Source organism: Ranitomeya variabilis, chromosome 5, assembly GCF_051348905.1.
Source record: "Ranitomeya variabilis isolate aRanVar5 chromosome 5, aRanVar5.hap1, whole genome shotgun sequence".
NCBI lineage: Eukaryota > Metazoa > Chordata > Amphibia > Anura > Dendrobatidae > Ranitomeya > Ranitomeya variabilis.
This window is the reverse complement of record NC_135236.1, coordinates 249,817,101-249,835,000: the sequence shown is the minus strand read 5'-3', so window position 1 is coordinate 249,835,000 and position 17,900 is coordinate 249,817,101. Positions and strand designations below refer to the sequence as shown.

The following is a 17,900-nucleotide window of genomic DNA, read 5'->3' as shown; positions in this document are numbered from 1 at the left end:
TACGTTCACACAGGACTTTTTTGCTGCTTTTTTTGCTGCGTTTTTTTATGCTAATTTTCAGCTGCTTTTTACAGTACCAGTAAAGCCTATGAGATTTCAGAAATCTCATGCACACACGTTGGTTTTTTGTTTGATCAGTATTTTCTGCTTTGCTGCTTTTTTTGGACATAGGGCATGTCACTTCTTTCAGCGTTTTTGCTGCGTTTTTGCAGCGTTTTTTCACCCTTTGACTTGAATGGGTGATGAAAAAAACGCTGAAAAAACGCATGTAGCCTTATTTGCTGCTTTTTTTGTGCAGAAAATCATGGCCAGTAGGAAGGGATCTCACAGCCAAGAGCTTAGGGGTGTGGTTAGTGAGGTGTGAAGAGCCATTGTGAGCCATTGTGAGGTGTCCTGATTGTGAGCCATTGTGAGGTGTCCTGATTGTGATCTATTGTGAGGGAGTTCCTGGTAGTAAGGTGTGAAGAGCCATTGTGAGGTGTGAAGAGCCATTGTGAGGTGTCCTAGCAGCTGAAAATTGGCATAAAAAAAGCAGCAAAAATCTGCAGCAAAAATCTGCAGCAAAAAAGTCCTGTGTGAACGTACCCAAAAAAACGCACCAAAAACGCACCTAAATTAGCATAAAAAAAAGCAGCAAAAAAGTCCTGTGTGAACGTACCCTTAGTGTAAAATCCAGTGATGTGAGATTTAAAGGCTTGGAAAGCCAGTGTATTTTGTGGCATAGACGGTGTACTGTCGTCATATCCGTTTGGCACATCCGACCAAGCCCAGAAGAAGCTGCGCACTTCCAAGTGTACGCGAGGATTCACTGGGATTTTGGGACAGTTTTATGTTTACTGCGAAAGGTGATCTAGAAAATATCTATCGGAAATTGGACTTGTAGTCTTTACCTTTAGGTACTTTACTAAGGGAGTAAATGTCAGTCAGGTATTTGAGACGCCACATCCAACCAGTATAGATGTCTCTGTACTGAATGCAATAAGTTCTGTTTTTCTGATCTTTGACGAGCTTTTTACAGTGGCTAGAACCGTCATCTTCTACTTCTAATATAGGAAAAAGCATTTATGGAGATAGATTCCCCGATGAAAACTTCAAGCTAAAACACTACGGTCCATTCTGGGTGAGCATGGCCAATGCTGGAAAGGACACAAACGGTTCCCAGTTTTTCATCACTACCGTTAAAACTACTTGGTTGGATGGAAGACATGTGGTATTTGGCAAAGTTCTGGAAGGAGAGGTAAGATGATTAAATACAGATACATTTCTGAACAAATTAGTTACTATGTGAGGATACTTTGCGATATTTGGAACAAAGTTTAGAATTCAGTCCCTATACTTTTTTTTTTCTTTCTTTTGGAGTAAAACCAAAAATGTGCAAAGCTCCTCAGATGGGTTCAAAATAAAAAGTCAAAATTCAACTCAATAATAACACCACCGAATTCCCTGCTGATTAAGAGGAGAGATTTTTCCAGTGGTCCTTCTCTGCAGCCATTGTTGTCACCTGCCACTGGCTCAGCCATGATAGATTGCTGAAGCGTCCACAATGGATATTCAAGTATATTTCCCTTGCTCAATATTTGTATAGTCCGAGCGCTGTGGAATGTGTTGGAGCGACATAAGCAACAAGAATTTAATGAGGAAACAAAAATGCAACCTAGATCTTTTCTTAATGGTGTTGTTCCAGTAGGACTCCACCTATCCATATAACCTAGTGTGGGACCCTCTACTATCAGACAGAGCAGCTGTAGTGCACTCGCCATGACTTTTGTATTTCAGTCCCTGTTAATTTTCATAGCAATTATGTAACATGTGGAAATTGCAGTAGATGTATATTAGATCATGGTTCATTCACTAAGCTCACACCATTAAGTACTACATTCCTTTTGTGAGTTTTAGGTTTTCATTTCTGTACGATCTTGTCTTATTTCAGGATGTGGTGAGGAAGATTGAAGCCACCAAAACAGATTCCCGAGACAAGCCTCTTAAAGATGTGGTTATTGCAAACTGTGGCAAGATTGATGTGGAAAAGCCATTTGGAATTGCTAAAGAGTAAACTTATTGCAGTGCCAGCTATACCAGAAATCGCTCTTCCATCACTGGATCACTTGGAGCTCGAGGATATGTTTAACCAGTTGCCTTTATTCTGTGACGGGCACAAAGCTCTTTGCCATCTATACAGGGATGTCTGTGTAGCTCAGAACTGATCTAGAAGTGACCAAAACAATATGCTGCCCAACACTGTTGGAGCTCCCAGTATACCAACTTACACATTCCACCCACCTCCTGTTTATTGTGTCCAAATTGGGTTGGGGAAAACATAAGAAATGTGTACAATTCCTTGAAATAAACTGGTTTCTACAAAAACTATTGGTTATGATTAATATTGCTATGCTGTGTTGGCTCAGTGGTAAAGAGCCCCATTGCAAAACTAATCTTATTCACTGCACACTGATGGGACAAGTAAGCAGAGAAGATCTTTCCCAGATCTGTCACTATCAAACCGGGGCAATCAGATTGCAGCAGTTGAAATGGAATATGTCAATGGGCAGTTCCAATTTGTCTTGAGAATTGCTGATATGTTAATAGGTATGGGTTCTTGCTTGACAAACGCTTGAGCTTCATTTTCTATTAAATGGTTTTCTATAGCATTATTGTAAGTCACCTTTAAGCTTTCAGAAATCTTTTACCCCATTTTTATTTTGTATTAGCCCAAACTTACAAGTACTTCTGTAGTTCATAGACTGTGTCAAGGGAAAATAAAATGTAAACACATTGTAATTGGTCCACAAAAAAAATCTATTAAAATCCACATTACCATTTAAAAGGTACATAAGTGTTGTCAGTTTCACATTTTGGCCATAAAAAAAAAATTTGAACATAAATTTCTGCTTTACTATAGTGTTAGGATTTCTGCGACACAATCTGTGTAATCCACAGGCCACAGTACAGCGGTCATGGTTCACTAGGATCTCAGATGTCCATACGCTGCGCTTTATAGGTTCTCCACGTGATAGTGTCCTAGTGTCTTCTGGAGAAGCCGTGTCTGCTGTAAATTACTTTGCTTTCTGAAAAATGTCAAGTTACATTGCATCGTGTCATTACAATATGGTGCTTCACTCATACGGAATTCATTTGTCATCTCTCCAATGTCTGAAGGTGTCACCATAATTGACATTTGCTTTCTGAAAATAGGAAAAATATCCTGAAACTAAATTCAGTCCACCAAGGTCACATACACTCAAGACTTTCTCCTGTTTGTACAACATGGTGCTGAATATGGTTTCCATCTAATAATGCCATAATTTATCTGCTTCTCCAATGTTACAGGACATGATACCAGAGGGGGTAACATCCAGCTTTGCAGGTTCTTGTCTGAACATGATGTGCTTCAATCACAGAATCCATATTTCTCAATATAAGCATTATCCACTTATGTTACAGACAGAAAAAGTAGGCTTTACAGGTCCACATGGAATGATGGTCTTATCGCTCATGGAACACGGTGGCTTGTAGATAACACTTGCTTGGCTGCAGGAGGCTTCTTGTGAGTCTGCTGGTAAAGTCCTTGAATTACTCCTTGTAACACGACGTCCTCAAGCATATCTAACACATAAAAACAAATACAGTCAAATATGCCTTTCTGCTGATGAGCTAGGACTTCTACACTAGAGCAGTTTTCAGATGTTTACTAATGGACCCCTTAGGGTATGGCTCCACGGTACGGAGGGGCGGCGGTATCGCCACAGCGGCGAAGCCGCTCGGCGCTAAGCCCCGCCCCCTTCCTGGGACGCGATCATGCCGGATGTGTTAACTCTTCACATCCGGGATGATCGCTCGCTCCCATAGCGCCCTGTGATATGCCTTGCGGGGACGCTGCGTCCCCGAAGGTGTACGGACATGCTGCGATCTGAAAAGACGCGCAGCATGTCCGGAGTCGCAGGGCCGCCGCGTGCGGGTTTCCACGCAGAGTGGAGACGGGATTTCATAAAATCCCCTCCACTATGCTGGAACATCTGGACGCTGCTTTTTTGACGCTGCAGCTCTGCGCAGCGTCAAAAAAGCAGCATTTCCTGACCGTGGAAACATACCCTTAGGGTATGTCTCCACGTTCAGGATTGCATCAGTCTTTGGTCAGGATTTTATGCAAGTAAAATCCTGACCAAAACTGCACCTGAGGTCACTGGCAGGTCACCTGCGGTGTACCTGCGTGTTTTGCTCATAGTAGCAACATGCAGTGTTTTGAAAAAACGCACAACGCATGCGTTTTCGCGGCAAAAACGCATGCGTTTTTAAACGCATAGTGGAGTCTGGATTTCATAAAATCCCATCCACTATGCTGTAACATCTGGACGCTGCGTTTTTGACGCAGCAGAAAAACGCAGCGTTTCCTGAACGTGGAAACATACCCTTAGGGTATGTGTCCACGTTCAGGATTGCATCAGGATTTGGTCAGGATTTTTCATCAGTATTTGTAAGCCAAAACCAGGAGTGGGTGATAAATGCAAAAGAGGAGCATATGTTTCTATTATACTTTTCCTCTAATTGTTCCACTCCTGGTTTTGGCTTACAAAAACTGATGAAAAATCCTGACCAAATCCTGATGCAATCCTGAACGTGGACACATACCCTAACTTTACAGGTTGCCAGGATATTAGTTTAATATAGTAGTTTTATAGAATATCGATAAGCGCATTTTTTAGTAAAAATAAGGCTGAATTGAGAAAAGAAATACAGAGGCTGTAGAAAAAAGTTACATACCCCTGGTCAAATGCCACATTGCCATGTTAAAAAAATAATAATACCAACAATCCTCATTTTAGAACCTTTATCATCAACTAATGTCAAATCCATTGAGAAACAAAGCAATTTGAGTGGAATAATAAAAAAGTTGCCTAAATATGCAAACCCTTAAGGGTATGTGCACACGCTGTGGATTACTCTGCAGATTTTTCTGGACTGATTTTGGTAAATCTGTGGGTAAACCGCACTGCAGAATTACCGTACCGTGGTTTTTGTGCGGATTTCACCTGCAGTTTTACAGCTGCGGATTCCTATTATGGTGCAGGTGTAAACCGCTGCAAAATCCGCACAAAGAATTGACATGCTGCGGAATAAACAACGCTACGTTTCCTCACGTTTTTTTTCCGCACCATGTGCACTGCGGATTTTGTTTTCCATAGGTTTACATGGTACTGTACAACACATTGAAAACTGCTGCAGATCCACAGCTGCAGATCCGCAGCGTGTGCACATACCCTAAAGGATACTTGAACAAAGTACTAGTTTGACTTAGACCCCAACCCAGAAAGGCTGAATGCATTGGCAATCTTTGCCCCCTCTTCCTTGTAGCAGAACTCCAAAGCGATCAGATTGGGAGGGCATCTCCTGTGTACAGTACTGCAGGGCACGCAAAGATTTTCAGTTGGATTCAGGTCTGGGCTCTGGCTGAGCCATTCCAAAATGCTGATCTTCTGGCAAAACCATACTTGTATTGATTTGGAGGTATGCTTGGGGCCATTGTGGTGCGGAAAGCTTTTCGCAATAATAAGGATAGACTGAATTATGCTACGCTGCTGGTCAAGAAGATTTCCGATGGAGAAGAGGTTATTGAATAAAGAGCAATTTTATTAATCTAAGTTTAGATTTGTTCAACTCTGAAGTGCATAATTTAAAAAAAAAAAAAAAAAATTTTCGTTCAATACCATAATCGCCACTGGAAATGTTGACCAGCAGCGCAGCAGAATTATCAGTCTAGCCCTTTCTACCACTGTATTTACTGCTGGTTTCATTCCACCATATGGAGCAGCCAGCAACTAGACCGGCACAGTAATAGTGCCTGACACAACCCGGCTAGGGGAGCAATGCCATACTATCTACAATGGTTGTTGCCCTGTTGTGCTACTTTTTACTTTAGTATGGCTCTATCCACATAGGAATTTCACTTTTTTTTGTTGTAGGTACAAGCCAGAAGATGGTTCTGATAGTGGTATGCTTTACAGGGTGGGCCAAATATTCTCAGTTTTAACAGTAAAAAAGTTAACCCAGAAATCAGAGGTATTTTTGTGCATTTTCTTTGTTTAATATACTTTAAAGGGACACTAAAAACAGGCAGTAAAATGAAGATGCACATTTTCTCGAACAAAAAAAAAGGGCATTTGCTTTATACAGGAATGAAAAGGATGTGTATATATATCAAATGAATGAATGATTTAACACAACGACTTTATTAATGGTCCATTTCTTACCTGTATCTGGAGGAAAAATGTACAGATCCTTGTAAAATCCTACTACTGCCTTGTGTGCTAATTGTGAACTGCAAAGGAAGTGGGGATGAATGTCAATATTGTGAAATTATGACTGGCTACAGACATTGCAGCTGTGGCATAGTTACTCCCCAAACCCCCCCCCCTCAGAGACCCTGTTTCTAGTGGTGTCATCCCTGGGCCGCTTGCTGTAGTTTGGATTTCATCACCATTTTACCAGCAGAAGATTATCCATAGAAGACTACTAAGCCTGCTGCCAGGTAGTCCTCCATACTCATGAGCTCTGTATAATAGCTCTCCCATCACTGACTGGCAGCTGTTTTCGGTGTACACCACATACAGGCAATCAGTGCTGTGTGTTCTTTCTGCTGCAGCAGAAAGAAAAGGGATTTTAGGCAAATTGCAGCTAGCAGCTCAGTGGGCGACACAGGGTCTGTGCCTCTACATCTTGCTGCTCTCAGATGGCATAGTACATACCTGCTGACAGGTTTCCTTTTAAGTACATTAAACCTTCAATGTCGTAGTTTCGGGTGTAAACTACCTGCCCCCGATTCTTAGGAATATTCAGTCTCACTATAGTGACCGCTGTATGAGACTTATGCTGAGGCCAGACAGCGGTTCCACATTGCCTATTAAAAACAATTCTTTGATTTTTGCAGGGTAACAGCCGTTTCACCCACAAAAAAAAAAAATCACATGATCATAAGAGGTAGCTTTTTCTTTATCACCCAGAGCAATGGGTTCAATGTACTACCCTCACCCTGTATCCTCAGTCCAAGCGGCTTGTTGGTTTCCCCATTGGCTACATACCATCATAAAGAGTGAAATGTCATAGGAGCAATGTATTTGGTGCATTTTTATTTAGTCTTATAGATTTTAAAACTGAAGTAGGCTCCTGTGCGCCACCAAATGTTAGGTACCTTCATACCTTCAAGGTTAACCGCTTTTGTTCGATTTAAATAATGGCAGAAAAGGTTCAAAGATGCATAAAACGCTCATCTGTGTGCCGCTTTTTGTTTACCGGACTGAACAAGGAAATAAACTCTCCCATTCTAGAACGTTAACTATAGGCGTCTCACTTTGGAGACAAGACTCTTGCCAAATTATGTTGGCTGAAATGACATGTGTGACCACTAGATGGCACACTGGATTAAGCAGATCACTGAACCACTAGACAAGTGATAATTCATACTCACAAAACACATTTATATGTAATACCATAAAGCTGGAAATTATTACATAATGAATATATAATACCACCTCAATTAGGGAATTAAAAAAAGCGGATCTGAGTTTACTATATAATGTGTCAATATGGGACATGTATCTGCAGTACTAAATATTAGAGAAACTAGCGCACATTAACCCCTTCACGACCTTGCCCTTTTCCGTTTTTACGTTCTCATTTTTCACTCCCCTCTTTCCCAGAGCCATAACTTTTTTTATTTTTCCGTCAATATGGCCATCAGGGCTGTGGAGTCAGTAAGCCACAGTTGCGACTCCGACTCCTGGATTTTATCAGGTTCCGACTCAGACTCCTTCATAAACGGCCAATTCGTAACAATAAATTTACTGTTGTAAAATATTAACATCGTGCTTATTCAGTTTCTCACCATCATATAAGTAATCAGACCACTTAGAGCAAACACTATATTTAGTAGAATACAACTAGAATATAGCAAATAACTTTTATAAACTTTTCTAAACTCTTGTAAGTAAATATGCAATAAACACTGTTATGCAGTTAATAAGAAGAAATCTATAAATTTGTCCTCAGAAAAAGTATTGCCTCTGTCAGATCCTCCTTCATGGATGCCCTCAAATCTGATCTAATTATTTTGAGAGCAGAGAACAACCTCTCTACACTAACTTGGGTTGGTGGCAAAGCAGTAACCACTCGGGCAACATCTCTGACAATGTCAGGATACAGAGGAATCGCTTGTTGCACTGTTATTTTTGATGAACGGTCAAATTTCTCAATTTCCTTTAGTGCACATGAAAGATTCTGCTGAAATGTACTGGCTGTGTTCTTTGATGGGGATGACTCTTCTTCTATGCGGGAACGCTTTGCACGGTCCTTGTGATCCAAATATTTTTCGAAATTAAATTCTTCATCAGTTGATGAGGGTGAAGATGTGGCAGGACGACCAAATTCTTCTTGTTCCTCCTGACTGTTCTGCAACCCTTTCATCCTTACTGCTATTTCAGACAGAGCTTCTTTTCCTTTAGTTAGCTGTTGATCATCTAGAAGAATCCGATGCATTGGGTCTACATAAACAGCTGCCAAAAGAATGTTATTTTGTAATAGCTCCTCTCTCCGTTTCATTGATGTAGCAATGCCACTTGCAATTAACCCTCCTCTTTGGGACAGGCGAAACATCAGGTTCTTCCACTCCTTTAAGAAAATACCTGGAGTTAAGTCCTCTGCTTGTAATATTTTAGTCACTGTAAATGGGTGCTCCAGCAATTTTTCCAGCCCAGTCACCTGATTCCACTGACTTTCATTTAGCGTCAGTTGAGGGTTAGCCATGTCTACAAGAAAGGTTTTCAGTTCAACCAAGTGCTGAATCATTAAGTAAGTACTGCCCCATCGTGTGGCTTGATCAGTAATTGCCCCTTTTCCAGCATGTCTCTTCAAAATTGAGTCAACTTTAGGGGTTCTGGCAACAGTAGCCAATTTTCTCACCTTGCCAATCAGTGCAGCAGCATGTCCTTCTTGCAGACTGTCTCTTATAGCCAGCTGTAGCGTATGCACAACACAGCGCATGTGATGAATGAGAGAACGTATTGACACAGTTTCAACAAGATCATCTAAACTATCATGTTGCTGTTCATCTGAAGCAACTTCAGTTTGCTCCTCAGTTACAATATTGTGTTCCTCTATTTCAAACATTTCTGTGTCTGTGGACCCAGAATGTTCTTCTAGCTGCTGGTCACCATCATTACTCTCATTCATTAGTTAATAGTACTTATCATATTTGAAGCATTGTCAGTTACGACAGAAAGAACTTGCTCTTTTTTAAGTTCATAGTCTGGAGAAACTCACTGGTGTGATGAGCTTTGGTGTCTTTTACTGCCAATGTCTTGTAACTATTTCATTTTTGTCACAAACAAATCGGACATTGATGGCAAAATAGTTCACTCTGACGTGTGCAGGCATCCATTTTAAGAAACAGAAAGCGTCCCTTGAGAGTTTTTTTAAGTTCTTCCTTTTGTTTAAAAGCTTCTTCGATTACTAATTTTCTAATACTCTCTCTCTCCAGAGAAACACCAAGCTTGCGGGCCATTTCCCCATTCAGACACATAAAAGCTGGTACTGAAAATAATAATAATAATCTTTATTTTTATATAGCGCTAACAAATTCCGCAGCGCTTTACAGTTTGCACACATTATCGTCGCTGTCCCCGTTGGGGCTCACAATCTAAATTCCCTATCAGTATGTCTTTGGAATGTGGGAGGAAACCCACGCAAACACGGAGAGAACATACAAACTCTTTGCAGATGTTGTCCTTAGTGGGGCTTGAACCCAGGACTCCAGCGCTGCAAGGCTGCTGTGCTAACCACTGCGCCACCGTGCTATAATGAAATAGGCACACTATCCTTTACAACAAGCTCTATGATCTGTTTTTTAAATGTATCTACTGTCATTGTCACAGTAACTTTGTCACTGACAAAATATCTTGCAACTGATGACTGCAAAGTTCTCTGCTCTTTTGGCTGGAAGAGCTGGGCACTGGTTCATTGGTTTGGATGCAGTCTCTCATCCACTGCTTTCAGTACTTCTGGATGAAAGCGCTGTAAATGTCTCTTTAGATTAGAAGCTCTGGTAGGAGCATTTTTATCTTTGCCTGAATATGCACTGATCTTGGCTTCACAGCATTTGTTTTCGTCTGGATCATTTGTCATACACTGACAGACATAATGTTTTCTATCTTGAGTGATGGTGAAATGTTCAAATACAGCTGATTTAATGTGACGCTTCTTTGACATTCTCAGGTTTTTAATTCTGCATTCACAATCCAAATGACAATTGTTTTTCCTAAAAACAATTGTACAAAATTATTGCCAGGTCGTACAACTGATATAGTGGTCAGTAATACTGTTATTCCTCATGTACTCACAGTTAACTGATGCAAAATTTGTTGAAAGGATAATACTTCTTACAGTCTTCCTCTTCTGAGTAGCAGCTGTGAGATGCTTGGAAGACGCACACCTAGTAAACATCTAGTCTAGAGGAGGAGCTTTACTACTAAGAATTTGCAACACATTTTCACTTTCAGTTTCATACATTGTAAGTAGGGGGGTTGGGGCAGCATGAGGTTAACCAAGTATAATATTAGATTAGGGCAGTGGAGAACAGTGACACACAAGAAGTAAGAAATGTCTCTATCACTGTTGTTCATAGTTTGATAGAACATATATATTTGAGTAACATTTATAAAATTCATATGAAAGTTCAATTATGAAATATTAATACATTTTTTTAAAGCTGGAGTCGGTACATTTCTACCGACTCCGACTCCAACCAAAACTAACCGACTCCACGACTCCGACTCCACAGCCCTGATGTGAGGGCTTGTTTTTTGCGGGACAAGTTGCACTTTTGAACGACATCATTGGTTTTAGCATGTCGTGTACTAGAAAACGGGAAACAAATTCCAAGTGCGGTGAAATTGCAAAAAAGTGCAATCCCACACTGGTTTTTTGTTTGGCTTCTTTGCTAGGTTCACTAAATGCTAAAACTGACCTGTCATTTTCATTCTCCAGGTCATTGCGAGTTCATAGATAAAACGTAACCTATACATGTTTGGTGTCTTAGTGGTAAAAAAAAAAAAATACAAACTTTGCTTAAAAAAAAATAAATAAATAAAAATTTGCGCAATTTTCCAATACCCGTAGCGTCTCCATTTTTTGTGATCTGGGGTCAGGTGAGGGCTTATTTTTTGCGTGCCGATCTGACGTTTTTAATGATACCATTTTGGTGCAGATATGTTCTTTTGATCGCCCGTTATTGCATTTTAATGCAATGTTGCGGCAACCAAAAAAACTTAATTCTGGAGTTTCAAATTTTTTTTTTCTCGCTACGCTGTTTAGCGATCAGGTTAATCCTTTTTTTTATTGATAGATCGGGCGATTCTGAAGGCGGGATACCAAATATGTGTAGGTTTCATTTTTTTTATTGTTTTATTTTAAAACAAAGCCATAAAGCCACATGGTACCAGTTTAGTCTGCACTACGCCCTGAGGGCTGCCTATCTCCCGGTATCCATGACTCTACTCTTGATTAGCCAGCCTGGCTCAACGTCATTGTTGTGATGTGACGCATATGTAAGTTTGACATGCCGGCTAATCAAAAGTAGAGCCACGAATGCCAGGAGGTGGTTTTCAGGGCACTAGTTCAAGGCAGTTCAAGACTTGACAATGGTGCAAACAGAGCCCTATTAACTCCATAATGATCAATGCGCAGGCGCCGGGCCTCTCTGACCTTTCCCAGCGCCTGCGCACTGCAGTACTTTACTCTAACCTCAACAGGGCAGATAAGTACGTCTGCACAGGAGCACAGATGCCGGGGAGCTATGAAGAAGCAGGAGGGCGGCGTTGCAAAAAGATGGGAGGCACCAGACCCAACCTGCGACACCCATCGGATCGGACCGCCCCCTGGGTGAGTGTAATTTAACTTATTTTTCTTCACTTGCAGGTCAGACCGGGGGCTTATCTACAGCATTATAGAATGCCATAGATAAGCCCTGAAAGGCAGTGGCCGAAGCTTATAGCGGCAGAATCTGCTGACAGGTTCCCTTTAAAGGAGTTTTATAATAATAAATACAAAGTTACTGATGTCAGAACGAAAACAACTACTTGAAAAATTGGTAAACCATTAAGTTGAATGATAGAGAAGAAGACCGTACCTGTTTTCTCCTGGAGTGTTGTTAGTCAAGAGTCTGCTGGAAAGAAAAGTTGTAGATAACCATTTAGTAAACTGCATTCTCTTTCAGTACTCTGAAAGAGTTCAGAATATACACAATTTTGATTTGCAGCAAAAATAAGTAAAATTAGGATATTATTTAATTTCTCTTTCTAAGCTAATTATGCGTCTTGCAGCAGAAGTGACAATATCTAAACCAAGTAACAACAATAGCGATTTGTACCTGCTAGTGAATTACAAAGCCTTACAAACCACCACTTTTCCGCTTTCTAAGATATCATGTGCACAGGCCAGCATGTACCTTTGTAATGTTTCCAATTGATGATCGAAATCTCCCAATCATTGCCTTCCATTCAGGTATATGCAGAAGATTTGTTGCAGAAATTTCTACAACTAATCTAGTGCATGCGAATTCACTTGGGCTCTTTTCACATCATGTTTTGCCTTTATGTTTGACCTATACTGTGTCTGAAAGTTCTTCTAACATATGCACCAACCCTAAAGACCCAACGTATGGATGCCCCCACTATTGGCAGCTGCTCTTAAGCTGCCGTCACACTAGCAGTATTTGGTCAGTATTTTACATCAGTATGTGTAAGCCAAAACCAGGAGTGGAACAATTAGAGGAAAAGTATAATTGAAACATATGCATCACTTCTGTATTTATCACCCACTCCTGGTTTTGGCTTACAAATACTGATGTGAAATACTGACCAAATACTGCTAGTGTGACGGCAGCCTTAGTTATTTGCACCAGAAGATGTCATGGCTTTACCAAAGGAAGGCAGGACACGGCCTTACTTTAGGTTTGTAGGATCTACCTGCTGGTTTAGCATTGCATCCCCTTTAGTATTTCACCTGCATTATAACCTACGGTAATTTAGAATGGTGGGAATATACCATTTTCAGGTGTGGGTGCAGGTGTTGCAGTTAAACCTTGTTCTCAAGGGCCCAATAGGTCATTTTCCCCATAAGAAAAGACCAATACTAATAAATACCCATGTTAGTTGGGGGTCCTGCTGCAGTTTTGGATCTTTAGGTATACAACAGAAATATGCTAGAAATGGACCAGAAGGTATGATTAACCACTGTTTATTAAACGAACTTAGCTTTTCCATTTCCCTCACACTTACTCTTTCACCATGCTTACAAATGTCCTTAAAAAGTTTTTGCTCCACTAATCCTCACTCACCTTTGTTATCCCCAAACCTCAGCAGCATCTAACCAAATCATCATCATCTCTCCTTCCTTCTTACCTCCCCACCTGACCTCATCTGCAGACCTGCTCCTCAACCTCAGATCTATCCTACTAACACATAGAAGTATAGTGGGCGGCTTATTCTCCCACCTGCTCGCCCTCTCTCTCCTCCTCACTGCTGGCAACATATCTTCCAATCCTGGACCCCACAGCTGATACTTCCCATTAATTACCCCTCGTATCGCTCTCTACCTAATATAAATTACCTCAATCTCTCCTACGTAAAACCTTGCCCGTAATGCCCACCCCCCTGCTCCTTCACTCTGGGGCACTCTTGAACGGCGGCTACATCTGCAATAAGCCCCTATTCTTCTCCATCTATACCCTTGTCCTGGGACAACTCAAAGTCCCATGACTTCCAGTACCACCTTTATGCTGATGACACTCAGATCTACCTCTCTGGCCGAGACATCACCTCTCTGCTGTCCAAAATCCCGGAGTGTCTATCAGCCATATCCTACTTCTTGTCTCACTCAAGCTTAATGTGGTCAAATCTGAACTTATTATATTCCTCTCTCTCATATATCTTCCCTACCCGATTTATTTATCACAATGAATGACATGCCGCTTGGGGGGGCGTGGCCTAGCGGGCAATGTGAACGGATGTGCAGCAGAGCTCTCCCACTTCATTCTCCCTGTATTAACCCCTTAGAGGCACCGCCGAACGCCAATTACACTCTCAGGAGTGCACGGAGTCCTGGAGACCGGTGGTGAGTGGGGTGCAACCCGAAGGAACGGAGTCTCACCTGAGGATGACACGCAGGAGGCAGAAGGAGCCAGCAGCGGCAGGAAGCTCACAGGCCCAAGATGGCGCCGAGGCTGCAGAGGAGGCGGCGAGGGTGAACGCTGCTTATCAGAGGAGGATGGATGTGATCGCTAAGTTGGAGCGATTTGCCAGGTCAGAGGAGGCTGTAAATCTGCAGTCAGAGGCTGGAAATGTGGAGACCGGAGCAGCTCGTGCCCCCAGAGAACAGCAGGAAGGAGGGGCCCAGCTACAGTGCAGTGGGACAGACCAGGGATCTCCTAACATGGCCGCAGGAGCTGATATGTCTGCACAGTTTGACATGCCAGAAACAGAGGAGCCGACTCTGAAGGACATATTTTCAGTGGTGATGTACTGTAAGTCTGCCCTGGCGGCACTAAACCTCCGAGTGGATGATTTAAAGGGAGAGATGGTCGCTCTAAACTCTGCTATGCGTAAAGTTGAAAAGAGAGTGGAAGTGGTGGAAGAATGGGTTGGGAGTGCTGAAGATCGGATTGGTGAATTGTTAAAAAGGGAAAAAAAGTATATTCAACGTATTGCTGATCTGGCGTTTAAGACTGATGACCTTGAAAACCGATCCCGCAGGAACAATCTAAGGATTGTGGGGGTCCCAGAAAAGGTGGAAGGGAGTAACCACACGGCTTATATTGAGGCATGGCTAAAAAACGCTGTGGGTAGAGATGGCCTCACTAAGATATTTGCCGTTGAAAAAGCACATCATGTGCCCACCGGACTCAAATTATGCCAGAGGCGTGTCCATATTGATACACACTAGTGTTCCGTTCTAAGAGATTGAGGTAACCACTGATAAAGATGGCCAATTTGTGTTTCTAGTATGCAAGATATTTAATAGGTTAATTTGCATTGTGTCAATATATATTCCACCACCATACTCCAAGAAAAAGATACAGGAGATTCTGGAAATTACGGGTAGGTGGGATGGGGTGCCCCTCCTTATAGTGGGGGATATGAATAATATTGCTAATGATCATTGGGACAAGGGAAGGCATGTGGAGTTGAGAAATAAGGGGAACTCTACTCCTTTTGGAAATTATCTAAGGAAAATAGGATGGATAGATTTGTGGCGGGTGCGTAATCCTAAGACATATGCCTACTCGTGTTATTCGACAACATACAGATCTTTATCTCGCATTGATGTGGCTTTGGGAAACGAGGGAGTGAATAATTTAATACACGAGGTGGAGTATAGGCCTAGAGTAATATCGGACCATAGCCCAGTACTGGTCTCGGTACAAATGACAGGAAGGAGTAGACTAGCAGGGATGGGATGGAAATTTCACCCCTCCTGGTTGCAGTATTTGGATATGGAACAGGTGGGTACTGAACTTGTGGAGTTTTTTTAGGATTAATGAAGGGAGTGCTGGGAATCTTGTAGTGTGGGACAATATGAAGGCATACCTGAGAGGAATCTTATTCCGAGACATCTCGAGACATAAAACTAAGTCTAACATTCAAGACAATGCGGCGATGGAGGAGCTGAGGGTGGCGGAAGAGACATTGGCCTCTCAGAATACAAGAGAAACGCAACTTCGTATGAGGGCGGCTCAGGTAGCGGTCGATCATCTCCATATGCTCAGGGCAGACAGGTTGAGAGCCTTTCAAAAGGAAACATTTTATTCGGAGGGAGAAAAGGTGGGATATTTGCTCTCTGTGGTGGTTTCTGCGCAACGGGATTCTTCTCATGTATATTCCATAAGAACAGAGGAAGGTAAAGCGGTTAATCAGGGGGGGAATTTTAGAAGTTTTTCTGAGATTTTATAGTAAACTATATTCCTCTAGGGTGGATAAAAGTACTGAGGAAATGAACAGATATCTGAAAGAGGTTGACTTGCCCAGACTAGGTAGAGAGGAAAGGGAGTGGATGGATAAACCGCTTGGGGAGGAAGAGTTGAAGGCGGCTTTGGCTGACATGGCGGGGGGTAGGGCTCCGGGGACGGACGGTATCCCAGTAGAGGTTTATAAAATTCTTAATGCAGAGTTAATGCCCAAATTGGAGCGAGTGTTCTGAGTCGTTGGAGAGGGGAGTGCTGCCCCCATCAATGAGAGAGGCCATTTTTGTGGTTATTCCTAAAGCTGATAAAGATCCTCTGCAGCCGGAGTCGTATAGACCAATTTCACTCCTAACGGCTGACATAAAGATTTTGGCGAAGGCCCTGGCGAACAGGCTGTCCCAAGTGATTGATAAATTGATTCACCCAGATCAGTCTGGCTTTATGCCCAATAAATCCACGGCAATTAACTTAAGGAGGCTGTTTTTAAATATGCAAATTCCTGCCGACAATGCTGGAAAAAGAGTTGTGGTGTCTTTAGATGCCCACAAGGCCTTTGATTGTGTGGAGTGGAGTTACTTGTGGTCGGTCCTGGATCGCCTGGGGTTTGGTCCAAAATTCATCTCCTGGGTGAGGCTGTTGTACTCGTCCCCAACGGCAGAAATTAGAGTTAATAATAAATTGTCAGAGAGTTTCCCGCTGTTTAGGGGTACCAGACAGGGGTGTCCGCTGTCCCCGTTGCTCTTCGCTCTGGCCGTGGAGCCGTTGGCAGCTAAAATAAGAGGTGCTCAGGAGGTGAGAGGTTACATTTATGGTAGGAGGGAGGATAAAATTGCACTATATGCTGATGATATTTTGTTGTTCCTGGAGGATTCTGAGAGGTCCCTGTGCAATGCGGTTGCTTTGATTGAGGAGTTTGGTAGGTTTTCGGGACTCACAGTAAACTGGGATAAGTCTTGTATGTTGTTGATTGAGGGGGACGGTATGGGCAATGGAGAGAGGGTGATAACTACAAAATTAAAGATCGTTCAAAAATTCAAATATTTGGATATTCAGATTGCTCTTTCTGTGACTACCTTTGAGGAACTGAATTTAAGCCCGTTAATGCAGAAAATACGTGCCAAGATTGCGGCGTGGAACAAATTACATTTGTCAGTGGTTGGTAGGGTGAACCTTTTAAAAATGATTGTAATGCCACAATTGTTGCACGTGTTACATAATTCTCCCATTTGGATTACACCATGCAGATTCCGTAACATTAGGTCTTTGTTTGGTGAACTAATATGGGGAGGAAAGAATCCTAGGTTCAAACAGGAGATACTTCAGAGGGCTAAAACAGAGGGGGGTCTGGCACTCCCCAATCCCTGGCTATACTTAGCGGCACACTGTCAACATCTTAAAGGATGGGGGGAGGAGTCAGGGAATGTGCAAATACCTAATAGCCCGAGGTTCTTACTAAAGGCGGATGTTTTGAGTGATAGTCTGGAAGGAGGACAGTTCAAAAAAATGGGTTCACAGGGGTGCACTATTAGATTAATTCATAGAGTGTGGGAAAAAGATAAGCTCATTAGGGGAGTGAGTGGGCTCACCAGATTTTCGCCTATTTGGGACAACATATATCTACCGGAATTCAGGTAGAGGGAGGGCTTTCACTCTTGGTCTGCAGCAGGTATTAAACGGTTGGGGCAGCTGATTAGTCAGGGCAGACTTAAAACATTTGAGGAGTTGCAGGAAGAATTTCAGCTATCACGGTCTGAATTGCACCAGTATAATCGTATCTCTCATGCTTACCAGGCACAGAATAAAAGGGGAGCCATAGTGGTACAGATTGACCTCATGCTCGATTATATCCTTAAGAATAGCTGCACGAAGGGGGCAATTTCGGAAATATATGGGTTTC

General features: G+C 42.2%; 2 protein-coding genes across 3 annotated transcripts in view; one reads left to right on the top strand and one right to left on the bottom strand.

Moving 5' to 3' along the window:
• Positions 1-2,364, top strand: part of PPIB (peptidylprolyl isomerase B) — a 40,192-nt gene extending 37,828 nt beyond the window's left edge. Inside the window, exons 4-5 of the mRNA XM_077264004.1 lie at positions 1,053-1,237; positions 1,931-2,364. Coding sequence (XP_077120119.1) covers positions 1,053-1,237; positions 1,931-2,053 — 308 coding nt within the window. The 3' untranslated portion in view covers positions 2,054-2,364. The remainder of the gene's footprint in view (positions 1-1,052; positions 1,238-1,930) is intronic.
• Positions 2,189-17,900, bottom strand: part of SNX22 (sorting nexin 22) — a 51,913-nt gene continuing 36,201 nt past the window's right edge. Inside the window, exons 5-7 of one of the 2 annotated variants that reach the window (XM_077264007.1) lie at positions 12,173-12,205; positions 6,246-6,313; positions 2,189-3,603 (exon numbers count right to left, since the gene is read on the bottom strand). In XM_077264007.1, the coding sequence (XP_077120122.1) occupies positions 3,491-3,603; positions 6,246-6,313; positions 12,173-12,205 (214 nt within the window). In that variant the 3' untranslated portion in view covers positions 2,189-3,490. Of the gene's footprint in view, positions 3,604-6,245; positions 6,314-12,172; positions 12,209-17,900 lie in introns of both variants that reach the window. The other variant, XM_077264006.1, reaches the window with a different exon arrangement.